This window comes from Electrona antarctica (assembly GCF_951216825.1).
Source record: "Electrona antarctica genome assembly, chromosome: 11".
Taxonomy (NCBI): Eukaryota; Metazoa; Chordata; class Actinopteri; order Myctophiformes; family Myctophidae; genus Electrona; species Electrona antarctica.
In genome coordinates this window covers 54,558,737-54,575,465 of record NC_136792.1, presented here as the reverse complement: position 1 = coordinate 54,575,465, position 16,729 = coordinate 54,558,737, and the positions used below count along the sequence as shown (strand labels likewise).

Here is a 16,729-nt window from a genome sequence, read left to right as displayed (position 1 = left end):
AGATTCTATCTAGATAGATTCTATCTATCTATTATAATAACCTTCCGACTAGAGAGAGCCGTAGTCTACTAGCCTATACGTGGCGCCCGGCCCGTGCGTAACTTGGAGAGTCCAAGTTACGTCTCCAGTGAGTGAGTCCAGTCTGGTACGAAGTTCTATAGATCTAGTTTAGAATTGACACGTGTGGTAGTGATTGTCATTGTCAATCAATACCCGATTCGTCAATTCTAGTTGACAAGTCTGGTACTGATGAGGTAGTCCCTATAAATATCACCTTGTAGTAGGCCTACAAGGGAAAAGAGAGCAGACATGGCACCAAAGAAGAGGCTCTGCAGTGCGCGCATGACGGACGAAAACTTAATACTTGCCGTTGCACAGTATCCTGTCCTGTATAATAAATCCCATCCCTTTTACCACGTAGCTGCCAGGCGAAACCAGGCGTTGCGTGCGGTTAGCCAGGAGACAGGCCTGGATGGTAAGTTGGATAGGCCTATTGCCTAACGTATAGTAAGGGCATTTCATCAGGTATTTATCAGGTATCTGGGAAGAAATGTCTTCACCAATGTGTTTCTAAAGGTGTCTAGGAGTTGAATTTCAAACTTTTAGTACATTTTATAATGTAGGCTACTCTGCCTTGCAGAGTCCATAGGCATTTTGGACTTAACATCATGTCCCGTGTTTTCGAAATCATACTAAAAGTTTGAAATTCAACTCCTATTCAACTAGATGAAGTTGTTTAACAGGATAGGTGGGCACAAAGAGTGGGTAGGCTCTGTGTTAAATAGGCTATTTGTTCCATGAATGTATTAATAATTACGAAAGTGTTGAAGTGAAGTAGCCTATACATGATTTAACATGCTTAAACAACATTCGACAATAAGGTATATTTCTAACATTGTGCTACATGCCATCCGATTGATTGATATTCTTAACATGGAGCCAACTTTTTTGTCATACACTATAGGCTACTTCACTATCATTATTTATTGTCATTGTTGCAAAGTCAATGAGTAGGCCTAAAGAAAGTCTTAAACCGTTTCATTTGTCCCTATCATGATCTACATTATAAGCTTGATAGGACATTTGGCTGTTTCAATGCCGATGCTGCATATGTTATCACCGTATACACGCTCCTACATTATAGCCTACGGTACTTGGACAAAATGTAAATCATTAGGCCTATAGGCTTCAGTATTTTGTTAGGTGCACTTTTAGGCCTACATAGCCTCTTCCACAAATGTACAAGAGTCGCAAATAATATATTCAGAAATAGCTACACCAGGCTTTTCAAAGCGCGCGCGCGTATGCGTGCGACTTTTACTGTGCGCATACATCACCATTTGGAAAATATCCAATTGAGATCAATGATACCAGGCGCCTGCGTTGCACGCACATTATCTGGTGTGTGCCCGTCTAGTAACGGTCGAGCTACACCGAGCGCGTTTGTGCGTAAATCGCGCACACGCGAGCCCCACATTATCATACGCGCACTTTAAAATGGGACTGGAACTAAAAGCCTGGTGTAGCTCGGCCGTCAGCCATATAATCAACTTTTAATGTATTTCGGGGGGCGGCCTTCTTGTCTTTTTCATTTGTTGCAACAGGAACGTGGTTACGGCATGAATGATGCTAGCCCCATATGTGCCCTCTTCCTACGCTCATTCTGTAAGAGCTACAGAATGAGCGTAGGGAGAGGGCACATATGGGGCTAGAATGATGCAGGCCCTACCACTAAACAGGACAAATGGGCAAGTTGTCACTGGTCACACACATTGCCACACATTTCACCAAAACCTGTAGGCCTACATCCAATATTTGTTCCCATAAACAATACCTTGAAGGATAAATGTAGGTATGACAATGATGTAGGTAGGCTATGTCCACATCATGTATAGCCTACTTTACATTAGTTAGGGTAATTTCCCTAATATATAGGCCTATTTCTTTTTCATGTAGCCTACATTTAAGACAACATAGCCTATTTAACATTGAGGTGCCCACTCTTCTTGTATGCGATACAGAGTAGCATACTTTGAATATACACTACTCAACTACTCACTATCAACAGTATATAGGCCTACTAGACTTTATCATGTAAATATGAAGGGGAGATGCTTGTTGGAGGGACCAGACATAAACAGACCCCTGCAATGTATAGCATTGGCCAGGTATTTAAATAGGACAGAATACAAACTGTTGATTGATTCAGTCTTTAATGTTTGGATAGGTCTACATATCTATCAAGCCCTTTACATTTGTGTTACACTTCATGTACGTTTTGTGTCATCCATACACAGAAGGCAGGTGTGCTGATAGGTGGGGGGCCCTCCGGAGTCAATTTATGAGGGAAAGGAAAAGAAGGAGAAACCCCAAAAGTGGCAGTGGGGGGGACACATTAAAATACAAGTGGCCACTGTATGAAATCATGTTGTTTTTGGAGCCCCATGTTATGGAGAGAGACACTACCTCCAACTACCCAACTGGTAAGATAAATATTAGTCATGACTGTTTACAAAAGGTAGAACACAACAGGTCAATTAAAAAGGCTCAACAATAAATATTTCAACCTTAATAGACAACAGTCAGCAGCACCCTGCCAACCAGGACCTATTCCAGGACCTATTCCCTGATGCAGGTAAGAATGTATCACTCATGACTGTTTCCAAATTCAACACAATAAGTACACAATAAATATTTTCGAATCTTTCACAGAGGACATTCAGCATCAGCATCGCAGCCACTATTCCTTGGCGGCTGACACAGACAGTGGTAAGATGCATATTACTCTTGAGTGTTAACAGATGCAACACTTAACACATTTTTTTTTTTAACCTTTTTCTTTTTGTAAATTATATTTGGGAATAGAACAGATCAAAGCATGTCACTTTACAGTGTTTTTGCTTTTCTATTCTGTCTACATGCTTGCATTGTTATGCAGTCTGTGTGGAAGTCACTCTGGTCCATTATCTTTCCTTGCACATACAATAGAATAGCTGCATGTTTTCCAATGTTTCAAACTTTTTTTTCTGTGTGCAAAAACATGCACACCAAATACATTGCAACATACACAAAGGTGAACAAAACATACTCTACACATTTACCAAATCACCATATGAGGGTGTGATTTTGACAGAAGGCATTTCTATCAAAATGATCATGCTCTATGTTCATGCAAAGGTGCAGGTTTGTCCATGTGTTCAAATATAATGTCCTTGTATTAGCCAAAACACTGTTTACTTTATATCCATAAGAATGTCTCCCTTAAACCTGCTATGTCCACATGCTTCACACAGATTTCATGTCTTTGCTAAATAGTTACTGTATCGATTTAAAATCAATGAATCGTATCATATCGCCATAATGAACCAATATCATCCATGTATCGTATCGTCAACCATGTGTCATGATACATATCACATCACTGTTAAAATGTATCGTTACACCCCTACTCTAGATAATTCTATAGCATGATTCTGATATATAAGCATCTGTAGACTTAATAGGCCTGATTTTACCTATGTATGTTGACATTTCAGAAAATGTGATGGCTAGACCATGCTTATCTTTTGAATCTAGAAATATCCTAACCCCTTTCTTTCCCATTTCTTAATAGCCGCAAGTCTCCACCAGTCTGGCCAGTTGTTTCCTGGTGAAAGAGGTAATATGTTAATCATAACTGTTTACAAACAACACCAATCCAAACCATACAGCTGTACACAATATATGTTTGAAGTTGAACCTTACTTCATAGAAAGAAGCCATATTAAGGGTAAAGACACTTAAAATGAATGTACAAACCTTACTTTAGACAAATCAGCAGCATACAATTTCAGAGCCCACTCGTGGAGCTGCCGTAGCCGAGGAGTCTGACAGATGGCAGATGGAGTTCCTGAATCCAACTGGTAACATATTGTGATGAGTCAAAATTACAATTTGCTAGAGGTTTAGGTTGGGTAGTAACATATTCATGACCCAACTCCAAACATTAGTGACATATCTTAAAGAGTTGCTCTGTTGCAACAGAATCCAGAATAATCTCCCCATTACAGAAAGAGGTCTCCAATGCAGACTTGTCACACAAGCAAACACCAAAATGAATGCAGCAATGTATCCAAAAAGATGTGCTTTAGGGTTTACAAAAGTATACTTGTACCTACTAGTGCCCAGTCAGTCTCTGCTGTCAGCGCCAGCCAGGGAGCCTGGTCAACAGCCTGCTGAAAGTGTTAAGATGTTCAGACTAGTCATTGACATTAAAAAAAAAACAAGCTCAATATCATATTGTGATTAAACTTTACTTCATAGCAGCAAGTCAAAGAAAACGCTCCAGACGAGCGTCAGGGTCCCAGTCAGCTGGGCACAGCAGATCACCATCTGGGTACATGCTGACCCCAGCTGCTGAAATTGGTAAGACATTCAGACAAGTTACTGTATTAGTACAAATCCGATCCAAGAACATTGCAAGGTCAATATATGAATAACCATATTTCACAACAGCCTGTCAGAGCAACCTCACAGTCACCAGTGGCGTGAGAACAAGAGGGGGGGTTAGAGGGAGAGGGGCAGCATCCACTCACCCGCCTGGGCATCAGAGTCCAGAATATGATGGCAGCCCATCAGATTATGGAAATGGTAAGCTATTTAGACAACTCATTGACATTTACAAATCAAAAACAATGTAGGCTCTATATGATAGAATATTAAATCTTACTTCATAGCGGCCTGTCACAGTAGAGGCGCAGCAGCGGTGCCGACCCCGGACTGGCTGCTGTCGTTGGATCTGCCAACCCCACCACCACCACCACCTGGATCTATCACTGGTCACCCTTTGCGGTCCTCAGCTGCAGAAAGTGGTAAGACATTCACACAAGTCATTAGTACAAATCACATCCAAGAACAGTGCAAGGTCAATATATGAATAACTATATTTCACAGCAGCCTGTCACAGCAGCTACACCGCCACCAACGGCATGGCTACAAGAGGGGGAGTTAGAGGGAGAGGGCAAGCATCCACTCGCCAGAGAACGCCACCGCTCTGTGTGGTTGAGATGCCTGGGCCATCAGATTCTGGAAATGGTAAGCTATTTAGACAACTCATTGACATTTACAAATTAAACACAACAATTCAAGCTCTAATAGATGATAACTCTTACTTCCTAGCGGCCAGTCAGACCAGAAACTGGAACCCAGCTGTCAGGAGCCATCAGGCTAGAGTTGAAAGTGGTAAGACATTCAGACAAGTCATTCACATGTACAAAGCCTAGACAAAAACATCTGAAACCCAATGTAATAATATATGATTTAAACTTGGCGTGACTGTCAGTATAGTCACATTTGACTACTATACAAATCAATTTCAGTACAATGTAATAAATGGTCGAACCTTTGTTGAATAGGATCCAGTCAGCGTCAGCAGCAGCAGCAGACAGCCTCTAGGCAGCAGGGTGGTGGGAACGAAGAGGAGCCCACCGTCTTCGAGAGAAGCCTTCTGCACAACCTGCAGGAGATGAGACGAGACTCCTCAAGAGACCAAAGGGAAGTGTCCGACGATGTCCACCATTTTATGCACTTTCTGGGCAGTCGCATGAACAAACTCAATGACAGGAAGAAGGCCAAACTTCAGCTGGCCATACTGAATTCACTGCTGGATCTAGAACGCAGTGACAGCGACTGAACCTGCCATTTAAAGGATAACTTTAGTTTCTTTCAACCAAGGTTCATGTTTTAGGTTGTTATTAGAGAAAGTAAAAGATGAGTGTAAATTGTTTCATTTGCTGCTTTCTTTCATTTTAGCTATTTTTGACTGGGGCATTCGAACATGGGGCTAAATGTGTATTCTTTTTTTTACACTTTTATAGTGATATATTTTATTATTTACTATAGTCCTCTAGACCCCAGGAAATTACATCTGGCCTCACAGGCTCTACTGAATGTGAAGTGGGGTACTATAGGGGGCTGCCATACTGTGTTGTGTTTGGCTCTACATGTCAGTTTGTCACCCCCTTCACATTCAGTAGATCCTGTGATCTTTTGTGGCCAGATGTAATTTCCTGGGGTCTAGTAGGACTATACAAAAATAAATTGCACTAAAATTGTGTAAAAAAGATACATATTTAGCCCCATGTTCGAATGCCCCTGCCTCCGTCAAAAATCCCTAAAATGAAAGAAAACAAATAACACTCATCTTTTACTTTCTCTAACAACCTAAAACATGAACCTTGGTTGAGAAAAACGAAAGTTGTCTTTATTCAGACCGCAGCCATCTTGCCAGCAAGGTGCTACTTCCCATAGACAGCCCATTCATCCAAACGGAAAAGTCTTATCTAATTATATTAAACTACATCAAACTCACCAACATTGCAGCTGTAGGGAAAGCTTGAATTATCCTCTTTCAATCTGTAAACACTTTACAGATTGATAGAGGATAATTCAAGCTTTCCCTACAGCTGCAATGTTGGCGAGTTTGACGTAGTTTAATATAATTATTAGACAGGACTTTTCTGTTTGGACGAATGGGCTGTCTATGGGAAGTAGCACCTTGCTGGCAAATATTGCAGATAAAAAGGTGAAGACACTAGGTTGGCGGAGGGTGTGTCGAGCCCAGGCTCACATTAGATAATTGACAGGGGTAAAAATGGGTTACAAAATCGTGGGATCAAAATTATTAAAAAAAACAAGTGAAGACAAATTGTGAATGGCCAGAATGAGATGATTTATGATGAGAAAAGCGTCACTTCACACGAGTGACTTTCTTTTTATTTATTATGAAATGTGGCCCTCTGTCCATCATCTAAGTTGCCCATCCCTGCTGTATATTGTTTTTTTTGTATGTTGCCCTGGGCCCCCAAGTTTATTTCAACGTTATGTAATCTTTGTTTATTTGTATTTGGCCACACCTTTGTTAACTGTAAACCTTCAAAGTTAAGGTTCACCAAAATAAATATTGAACCGCAGAATGCTTTGTGTCTTTATTACGCCTATAAATGTGCTCATACTGTCACTGTTAGTTGATTAGATAAACTTTTAGCAAAAGGCTGATGCACACCTCAAGGCTATTGACAGGTGCGTAGGGCAATACATACTTAAAAGGGTATCTTTGAAAAACAAAGGGTCCCGCACACTGTCAGAACTTGCCAAAAATGTTGCTCTTTATTCAACGTTTCGGTCTATTCGACCTTCATCAGGACAGACAGACAGTCTGTCCTGATGAAGGTCGAATAGACCGAAACGTTGAATAAAGAGCAAAATTTTTGGCAAGTTTTCTGACGGTGTGCGGGACCCTTTGTTTTTCAAAGATACCCTTTTAAGTTGATTAGATAAAGAATTCTTGAGTGTCAACTCCTGCAATGAACTCCATTGTGACCCAGATTTCTGCTGGGATGTGAATTTTTTTTGGTATGTTGGTATGTTAACGCACATGCACATTCACATTGTATTGCTTTGAGTAGATTGTACATTCCCAAACTACATTGTCCCTGGGTAGCTTTGCCATAGTTTTAAGCACGGCAAAGTACATTTAGTACCATCCCCAAGCTCAGCTTTCATGGTGTTATAGTCACGCTTTTAAATGCACAAATAACTAAATTCAGGCGGAGTAGGTGACAGGACACACTGCTGTAATTTTAGAATTCCAAATGTGTTGCATTTCTAGTTTTTCTTTGGGTTATACAGTCCACTGTAAATATAGCATTTTCTTTAGCTCTTGCTGATTTATACATCAAAACAAGCCTAATACGAGCACCAAACCAGATCGATTGTTAATTTGCAAGGAGTGCACATATCAGAAGTACATTATCACTGTATCTCACCAAGGTCTATGGGACTGCTGATGTCCTGCAGCAGGCTGCATGGCCACCTGTGTGGCCTCCAAGCTGGAGAAGGCTGTCTGGTACTGGGAGATCCACTGGTCCAGGTCAGACAGCTTGCCCTGGATGGCCTCCTGCACCGTCCACTGGCGTGACTGCAGCTGGGTGTGGTCAGAGTACCTACACACATGTTCACATGTCTTTTTATTATCTCAGGAATATAATATATCTACAGTAGCTTATCTGAAGTGACTGGGGAGGGGGTATGCAACCACAGCAATATATCCAATCTTATACTAACAGAGCTACACAGGCAAGGACATTGTTTTCTGACCTTTGCTCTAGGGTGAGGATGAGATGGTCTGTTCCCCCGAGGAAGGCCGCCTCTGCAAGCAGCTTGGCCTGCATCTTCTCCGCTTGGCACAGCACTTCCTGCAGGGCCAGGTACTCCTCCACCATTCTGCAGAGATAGGTGGACATGAAGCAAAGACAGCAGATGTACAAGCTCACAGCAAAATCTTTGTTTGCAAATCAATAACAGTGGGGAAACTGAGAATACATAATATAACATGTTAATAATGCTTTAACAGGGACGTTACCTGGGATGATGTGGGCTGACAGTTTGTGTTGCTGCACTAGCGTTTTCTTTAGTGTGTCCAGGGTGACAGCTCAGTTGGCTGTGGAAGAAGGAGGAATAGTGTGTAGCTCCTACATGTGTTAATTGCCCATGGTGATGTCGGCAGTGACTGAGTCAGCAGTGTGGAGACAGGTCCAATGTGCGTGTTTTGGAGCCTGGGGGTCGAGAGCATGTTCTGTTGTGGCTGTGCATATAAGGTAGGTGTTTCGACATCTGATGTATGGTGAGGAGAGCATGTCCTGGAGGTCCCTAGGGCAGTGGAGGGGGCATTTTGTACAGGACTGTAGCGACAGCAATGTGTCTTCTGTGGCTAAGGCTAGTGATGGAGAGTGTTGTACTGACAGTGTCCTGGTCACTGTTGCTCGGCTCTCGGTGGTGAGTTTACTGCATGGCCTCTCCTCATTGCTGCTAGCTTCTGACCGGCCCGGATTGAGATTTTGGTCAGGTGTTGTCGACCAAGACAACTTGTGGTCTATTTTGACACCCAGGATGTCAAGCTCATTTGTGGTGGTCAGACACTGTTAGGTGAAATGAGGGATGTCATGTGTAGATTCCCTTTCTGTCAGATACCTTTGTGTTAAGTGGGGAGACGGGTGCACATATACAGATAGCCATCACGCAGTCCTTAACAGCTGTGGGTCAGGATCCAGTCGCATAGAGTCCAATTATTGTAGGGGCCCAATGCTGCTGCAGCCTTCAGAACCGCGTTCCCAGCTGCTGTGCTGCTCCTGGGAAGTCAACATGCATCTGGTCCTCTGTTGAAGTGTTGGTTTGGGATCGCACTTTGTCTGGAACCTCCCCCTTGAGCTTTCCGCCATGGGTGACCCTACCAGGAGCAAAGCTCCAGGCGGCATAGCTCTCAGGTTCATTGGAACACACAAGCTTCTCCACCACATCAAGGTGACGACCCGAGGAGAAGACAAATTAAATGGAGAAGAAAATGGAACCTCCCCCTTGACCTTACCGCCATGGGTGACCCTAGCAGGAGCAAAGCTCCAGACGGCATCGCTCTCAGGTTCTTTGGAACTCACTATCTTCTCCTAAAAGAAAATTAAAAGATAAAATAAAAGAAGAAGAAAATGGAACCACCCCCTTTGGAACTCACAATCTACTCCGAAAAGAAAAGAAAAGAAGAAAATGGAACCTCCCCCTTGACCTTACCGCCATGGGTGACCCTAGCAGGAGCAAAGCTCCAGACGGCATCGCTCTCAGGTTCTTTGGAACTCACTTCTTCTCCTAACCAAAAGAAATAAAAAGAAACAAAGAAAAACATTAAAAACGGTCATGCTGCCACGGCACAGCACCGGCTGGTGAGTTGAAATACTCCCTGAAAGTATCTTGGCAGTGCTCCTCTCGACCAGCAAAGTGCCTCCTGATGACTGTTCCACCTGCAGCATGTGGAGGCCCCACTGGAGGCATGTGGGCTGGGTCCTGCTGGCCCCATTTGAGAAAGTTGTGGAGGACGGTGGTTGCTCTCACAACCTTCTCGGCGTGGTCAGGGTTGAGCTCGATGAGTCCGTGGTACACCCTGAACTTTGCCACCAACACACCAAAGGCGCTCTCCACAACATGCCGTGCACGGGACAGGCGGTAGTTGAAAATGCGGTGCGAGTCCGTGTGGAGTGACTGGCGCGTGAATGGCCGAAGCAGATTCCGGCCCAGAGGGAAAGCCTCATCTGCCACAAACACATACGGAAGAGGCCCGAGGTGCTCAGCGTTTTGGAGCGGTGCATCATCGGGAAGGTCCAGTGTTCCCCCCGCCAGAGCCCGCCCAAAGTGAGACACTGCAAGGACCCCACCGTCACTACCACCCCCATATGCGCCTATGTCCACCACACGGAACAGACCAAGCGCATCTACCACCGCCAGAAGGACAATTGAAAAGTGGCCTTTATAATTGTGGAAGAGGGCTCCAGACCTCGAGGGTGCCTTGATGGCAATGTGTTTGCCATCTATGGCACCCACACAATGAGGAAAGTTCCACCTCTCACCAAATACTTCGGCTACAGCTTTCCAATCATCCTTCCTCGGCACAGGCATGAACTCCTCCACCATGGAGTCCCAGATGGCAGCTGCCACAGTGGGCACAATGCCAGCCACAGTGGAGTGGCCAACACGGAAATTGTTGGCGATGGAGTGGTAGTCTTCACCAGTGACAACATATCTGAAAAATAGGTAGAGACAAAAATCACAATGTTAACACACAAGCTGAAATTACATGTTGCAAGTGTGGTTGATAATAGATGTGCTTTATTAATCTTATACAACCTCAGCATCCTTATACTGGATGTGTCAACAGAATGGCATTGCTTTAATAGTGGTTCTGGATAAGAATGACATGGCTGAATGATTAAATAATTTGTTCAAAAGCAGCCCACAGCAACTACTGAGCGCAACATTTAACATACTTTTCAGATGATCGACATTTCTTTATTATAAATATTTGTTTTGGTCTCATGTAACTTTCCTGGGCCTGGCGTCCATGAAAGGGGGCAGGACTGCGACGCTCTATTACAGAAGAAAATAGGCTTTTCCACGATATTCAAATGTTTGGATTACGATCTTTATGTGAATACATTATACAATGTCACTGGTAGTTCTCAAAGTGATTAGTGTGTTCCAAAATGTGTTATGGCATCACAATCACTTGAGCTATTTGAAAAGAGGCTTGTAGATTGTAGATTTGCATTTCTTTTTTTCATTTCTGTAACATTTAAACAACCCAACTCTTGTATGGGGGTTCCCAAGACATATTTTCACATGGGCAGAAATGCATATGTGGGGACACTGGGGGTCCTTGACATGAAAAGGTTTGACAACCGCTGCTTCACAGTAACCATATACAAATCTGATCTTTCATCCTCACATTCAGGAATGAATCCTGTTGCTTAGCTCCGTTTGGAACCTCGGGGCTAAAGGGTAGCAGCATAGATGGTACTGATGTTCCAAACGGAGCTACCTGTTGCTATTATTATTTACAGTAACAGATTTTAATCAACCGCGCGTTCCTTCCTTCATCTTAGCAGCTGAATTGTCGAGTTTGCTAGCTAGTAGGTATGTACAATGTACGTAGTTACAAGTTAGTTATATAGTTACCGTAAACAGATGGCAAGCCGTTCATGGGGTGGAATGGCTTCCCTGAAGAACGTATCTTGCCTCTGGATCAGTGGAGTCACTTTCTCCAGCAGGAAGTCAAACTGTACCGTGGACATTCTGAATTCCTGGAAAAAGCGACGTTCGTTCCTCCGTAGCTCCCAAAACAGCTGGTGCCCGTCCCCAAGCCGTTTACGAACCTGGAGGATGGGGTCTACCCATACAGTCCTCCTTCTCCGGGCCACTCCAACCGGGCCTGCTCTCGCCTCCTCCGCTCTCCTGACCCTTTCAGTCTCACGCCTCTCCCTCGCCCTCTTTCTCCTCACCACCAAAAACGACACCGTCGCCACCATAACAGCCCTCTCGCTCCTACTAGCAGGCATTTTGTCAAGACAACCTACCGCTAGCTGTAGTCAAGAAAACTACACTGAACATATGTGCATCTATTTCCGCGTATGTAGCACCGCCCAAATCGCGCAAAGCATTGTGGGACATGGAGGCATCAAATCATAAAAATGTAATCAGTGGTCGGTCGGACAGATCTGTGTGTCCGAAAGGTGTGTACGAAGCCTAAGCGAGCACTCTACCATCTGAGCTAATTCCCCTTTAGTGCAGGTGTATCAGAAGCTCAATCAACGGCAGGCCAATCGTCAGACACTACTAATGGTGTGACCCTTCAGTTGCACTGTTTGTGGTCAAAAGGATGTGGACTAGAAAGCATAATAAAGGGACACATGGGGAGTCATACATAGGAAAAACCCTTCAATTGTTCTGTGCATGCTTGTAATGCACATGTGGCTCCTAATTAGATTGCTTGGGTTTCCAAGCAGAGCCTGGATAGCTCAGTCGGTAGAGCATCAGACTTTTAATCTGAGGGTCCAGGGTTCAAGTCCCTGTTCAGGCTCTTCCATGATTGCTTCCAGATGTACTGCAAAGTTGTGTCAACTGGCCAAAAGAACATTTGTCCCTGCTTGAATACAATGCTTATCATTTAAGATTTGCTGCCTTTGAGTAAAATGCCCAAACCTATGCATAGTGACCCAGTGCTTGACTGACTCCACTGAAAAGAGAAACCAGACTTGTGCATAGAACATTCAGGTTTGGAGAATGCAGGCATCAGTCCCACCACCTCCGCATGCAAAGCAATCGCTCCAACATGTGAGCTGATTCCCCTACATGTTCCACCAAAAAATGCTAAGTGGATTCTTACCTTTGAACAAAAAACCTTCATTGTATTGCAACAAACCTCAGCTATACTTGTGACATTAAAATGCCACAATATTTGTACACATTGGGAATAATTAATCTAATCTAGCGTAATTTGTAGGGATCCATGGTTGTGAAAGGCTATTTTGAATAAAATTGAGACGAGGCATTGCCATGGTAAATGATGAATTGGAGAATGTGGGTATCGATCCCACCGCCTCTCGCATGCTAAGCGAGCACTCTACCATCTGAGCTAATTCCCCTTTAGTGCAGGTGTATCAGAAGCTCAATCAACGGCAGGCCAATCGTCAGACAGTACTAATGGTGTGACCCTTCAGTTGCACCGTTTGTGGTCAAAAGGATGTGGACTAGAAAGCATAATAAAGGGACACATGGGGAGTCATACCTAGGAAAAACCCTTCAATTGTTCTGTGCATGCTTGTAATGCACATGTGGCTCCTAATTAGATTGCTTGGGTTTCCAAGCAGAGCCTGGATAGCTCAGTCGGTAGAGCATCAGACTTTTAATCTGAGGGTCCAGGGTTCAAGTCCCTGTTCAGGCTCTTCCATGATTGCTTCCAGATGTACTGCAAAGTTGTGTCAACTGGCCAAAAGAACATTTGTCCCTGCTTGAATACAATGCTTATCATTTAAGATTTGCTGCCTTTGAGTAAAATGCCCAAACCTATGCATAGTGACCCAGTGCTTGACTGACTCCACTGAAAAGAGAAACCAGACTTGTGCATAGAACATTCAGGTTTGGAGAATGCAGGCATCAGTCCCACCACCTCCGCATGCAAAGCAATCGCTCCAACATGTGAGCTGATTCCCCTACATGTTCCACCAAAAAATGCTAAGTGGATTCTTACCTTTGAACAAAAAACCTTCATTGTATTGCAACAAACCTCAGCTATACTTGTGACATTAAAATGCCACAATATTTGTACACATTGGGAATAATTAATCTAATCTAGCGTAATTTGTAGGGATCCATGGTTGTGAAAGGCTATTTTGAATAAAATTGAGACGAGGCATTGCCATGGTAAATGATGAATTGGAGAATGTGGGTATCGATCCCACCGCCTCTCGCATGCTAAGCGAGCACTCTACCATCTGAGCTAATTCCCCTTTAGTGCAGGTGTATCAGAAGCTCAATCAACGGCAGGCCAATCGTCAGACAGTACTAATGGTGTGACCCTTCAGTTGCACCGTTTGTGGTCAAAAGGATGTGGACTAGAAAGCATAATAAAGGGACACATGGGGAGTCATACCTAGGAAAAACCCTTCAATTGTTCTGTGCATGCTTGTAATGCACATGTGGCTCCTAATTAGATTGCTTGGGTTTCCAAGCAGAGCCTGGATAGCTCAGTCGGTAGAGCATCAGACTTTTAATCTGAGGGTCCAGGGTTCAAGTCCCTGTTCAGGCTCTTCCATGATTGCTTCCAGATGTACTGCAAAGTTGTGTCAACTGTCCAAAAGAACATTTGTCCCTGCTTGAATACAATGCTTATCATTTCAGATTTGCTGCCTTTGAGTAAAATGCCCAAACCTATGCATAGTGACCCAGTGCTTGACTGACTCCACTGAAAAGAGAAACCAGACTTGTGCATAGAACATTCAGGTTTGGAGAATGCAGGCATCAGTCCCACCACCTCCGCATGCAAAGCAATCGCTCTAACATGTGAGCTGATTCCCCTACATGTTCCACCAAAAAATGCTAAGTGGATTCTTACCTTTGAACAAAAAACCTTCATTGTATTGCAACAAACCTCAGCTATACTTGTGACATTAAAATGCCACAATATTTGTACACATTGGGAATAATTAATCTAATCTAGCGTAATTTGTAGGGATCCATGGTTGTGAAAGGCTATTTTGAATAAAATTGAGACGAGGCATTGCCATGGTAAATGATGAATTGGAGAATGTGGGTATCGATCCCACCGCCTCTCGCATGCTAAGCGAGCACTCTACCATCTGAGCTAATTCCCCTTTAGTGCAGGTGTATCAGAAGCTCAATCAACGGCAGGCCAATCGTCAGACAGTACTAATGGTGTGACCCTTCAGTTGCACCGTTTGTGGTCAAAAGGATGTGGACTAGAAAGCATAATAAAGGGACACATGGGGAGTCATACCTAGGAAAAACCCTTCAATTGTTCTGTGCATGCTTGTAATGCACATGTCGCTCCTAATTAGATTGCTTGGGTTTCCAAGCAGAGCCTGGATAGCTCAGTCGGTAGAGCATCAGACTTTTAATCTGAGGGTCCAGGGTTCAAGTCCCTGTTCAGGCTCTTCCATGATTGCTTCCAGATGTACTGCAAAGTTGTGTCAACTGGCCAAAAGAACATTTGTCCCTGCTTGAAAACAATGCTTATCATTTAAGATTTGCTGCCTTTGAGTAAAATGCCCAAACCTATGCATAGTGACCCAGTGCTTGACTGACTCCACTGAAAAGAGAAACCAGACTTGTGCATAGAACATTCAGGTTTGGAGAATGCAGGCATCAGTCCCACCACCTCCGCATGCAAAGCAATCGCTCTAACATGTGAGCTGATTCCCCTACATGTTCCACTAAAAAATGCTAAGTGGATTCTTACCTTTGAACAAAAAACCTTCATTGTATTGCAACAAACCTCAGCTATACTTGTGACATTAAAATGCCACAATATTTGTACACATTGGGAATAATTAATCTAATCTAGCGTAATTTGTAGGGATCCATGGTTGTGAAAGGCTATTTTGAATAAAATTAAGAGGAGGCATTGCCATGGTAAATGATGAAATGGAGAATGTGGGTATCGATCCCACCGCCTCTCGCATGCTAAGCGAGCACTCTACCATCTGAGCTAATTCCCCTTTAGTGCAGGTGTATCAGAAGCTCAATCAACGGCAGGCCAATCGTCAGACACTACTAATGGTGTGACCCTTCAGTTGCACCGTTTGTGGTCAAAAGGATGTGGACTAGAAAGCATAATAAAGGGACACATGGGGAGTCATACATAGGAAAAACCCTTCAATTGTTCTGTGCATGCTTGTAATGCACATGTGGCTCCTAATTAGATTGCTTGGGTTTCCAAGCAGAGCCTGGATAGCTCAGTCGGTAGAGCATCAGACTTTTAATCTGAGGGTCCAGGGTTCAAGTCCCTGTTCAGGCTCTTCCATGATTGCTTCCAGATGTACTGCAAAGTTGTGTCAACTGGCCAAAAGAACATTTGTCCCTGCTTGAATACAATGCTTATCATTTAAGATTTGCTGCCTTTGAGTAAAATGCCCAAACCTATGCATAGTGACCCAGTGCTTGACTGACTCCACTGAAAAGAGAAACCAGACTTGTGCATAGAACATTCAGGTTTGGAGAATGCAGGCATCAGTCCCACCACCTCCGCATGCAAAGCAATCGCTCCAACATGTGAGCTGATTCCCCTACATGTTCCACCAAAAAATGCTAAGTGGATTCTTACCTTTGAACAAAAAACCTTCATTGTATTGCAACAAACCTCAGCTATACTTGTGACATTAAAATGCCACAATATTTGTACACATTGGGAATAATTAATCTAATCTAGCGTAATTTGTAGGGATCCATGGTTGTGAAAGGCTATTTTGAATAAAATTGAGACGAGGCATTGCCATGGTAAATGATGAATTGGAGAATGTGGGTATCGATCCCACCGCCTCTCGCATGCTAAGCGAGCACTCTACCATCTGAGCTAATTCCCCTTTAGTGCAGGTGTATCAGAAGCTCAATCAACGGCAGGCCAATCGTCAGACAGTACTAATGGTGTGACCCTTCAGTTGCACCGTTTGTGGTCAAAAGGATGTGGACTAGAAAGCATAATAAAGGGACACATGGGGAGTCATACCTAGGAAAAACCCTTCAATTGTTCTGTGCATGCTTGTAATGCACATGTGGCTCCTAATTAGATTGCTTGGGTTTCCAAGCAGAGCCTGGATAGCTCAGTCGGTAGAGCATCAGACTTTTAATCTGAGGG

At 43.6% G+C, this 16,729-nt stretch overlaps 1 protein-coding gene across 1 annotated transcript; it reads right to left on the bottom strand.

Annotated features, from left to right (window-relative positions):
* Positions 1-4,185: 4,185 nt before the first annotated feature.
* On the bottom strand, positions 4,186-8,502 carry LOC306931925 (serine/threonine-protein kinase SMG1-like). The gene is made up of 7 exons (XM_079513606.1): positions 8,402-8,502; positions 8,137-8,262; positions 7,806-7,982; positions 5,381-5,494; positions 5,151-5,205; positions 4,709-4,838; positions 4,186-4,395 (listed from the first exon to the last, which is right to left on the bottom strand). The coding sequence occupies exons 2-4, from the start codon at positions 8,259-8,261 to the stop codon at positions 5,407-5,409; spliced, it is 390 nt and encodes a 129-aa protein (XP_079369732.1). The 5' UTR covers position 8,262; positions 8,402-8,502; the 3' UTR covers positions 4,186-4,395; positions 4,709-4,838; positions 5,151-5,205; positions 5,381-5,406.
* Positions 8,503-16,729: the final 8,227 nt, after the last annotated feature.

Coding starts and splice junctions, on each gene's coding strand:
- LOC306931925 (XM_079513606.1), bottom strand. CDS start 8,261: ATGGTGGAGGAGTACCTGGCCCTGCAGGAAGTGCTGTGCCAAGCGGAG. Junction 7,983..8,136: donor ATCCTCACCCTAGAGCAAAG/GTCAGAAAACAA, acceptor ACATGTGTGTAG/GTACTCTGACCACACCCAGC. Junction 5,495..7,805: donor CAGCAGTCCCATAGACCTTG/GTGAGATACAGT, acceptor CATCTCCTGCAG/GTTGTGCAGAAGGCTTCTCT.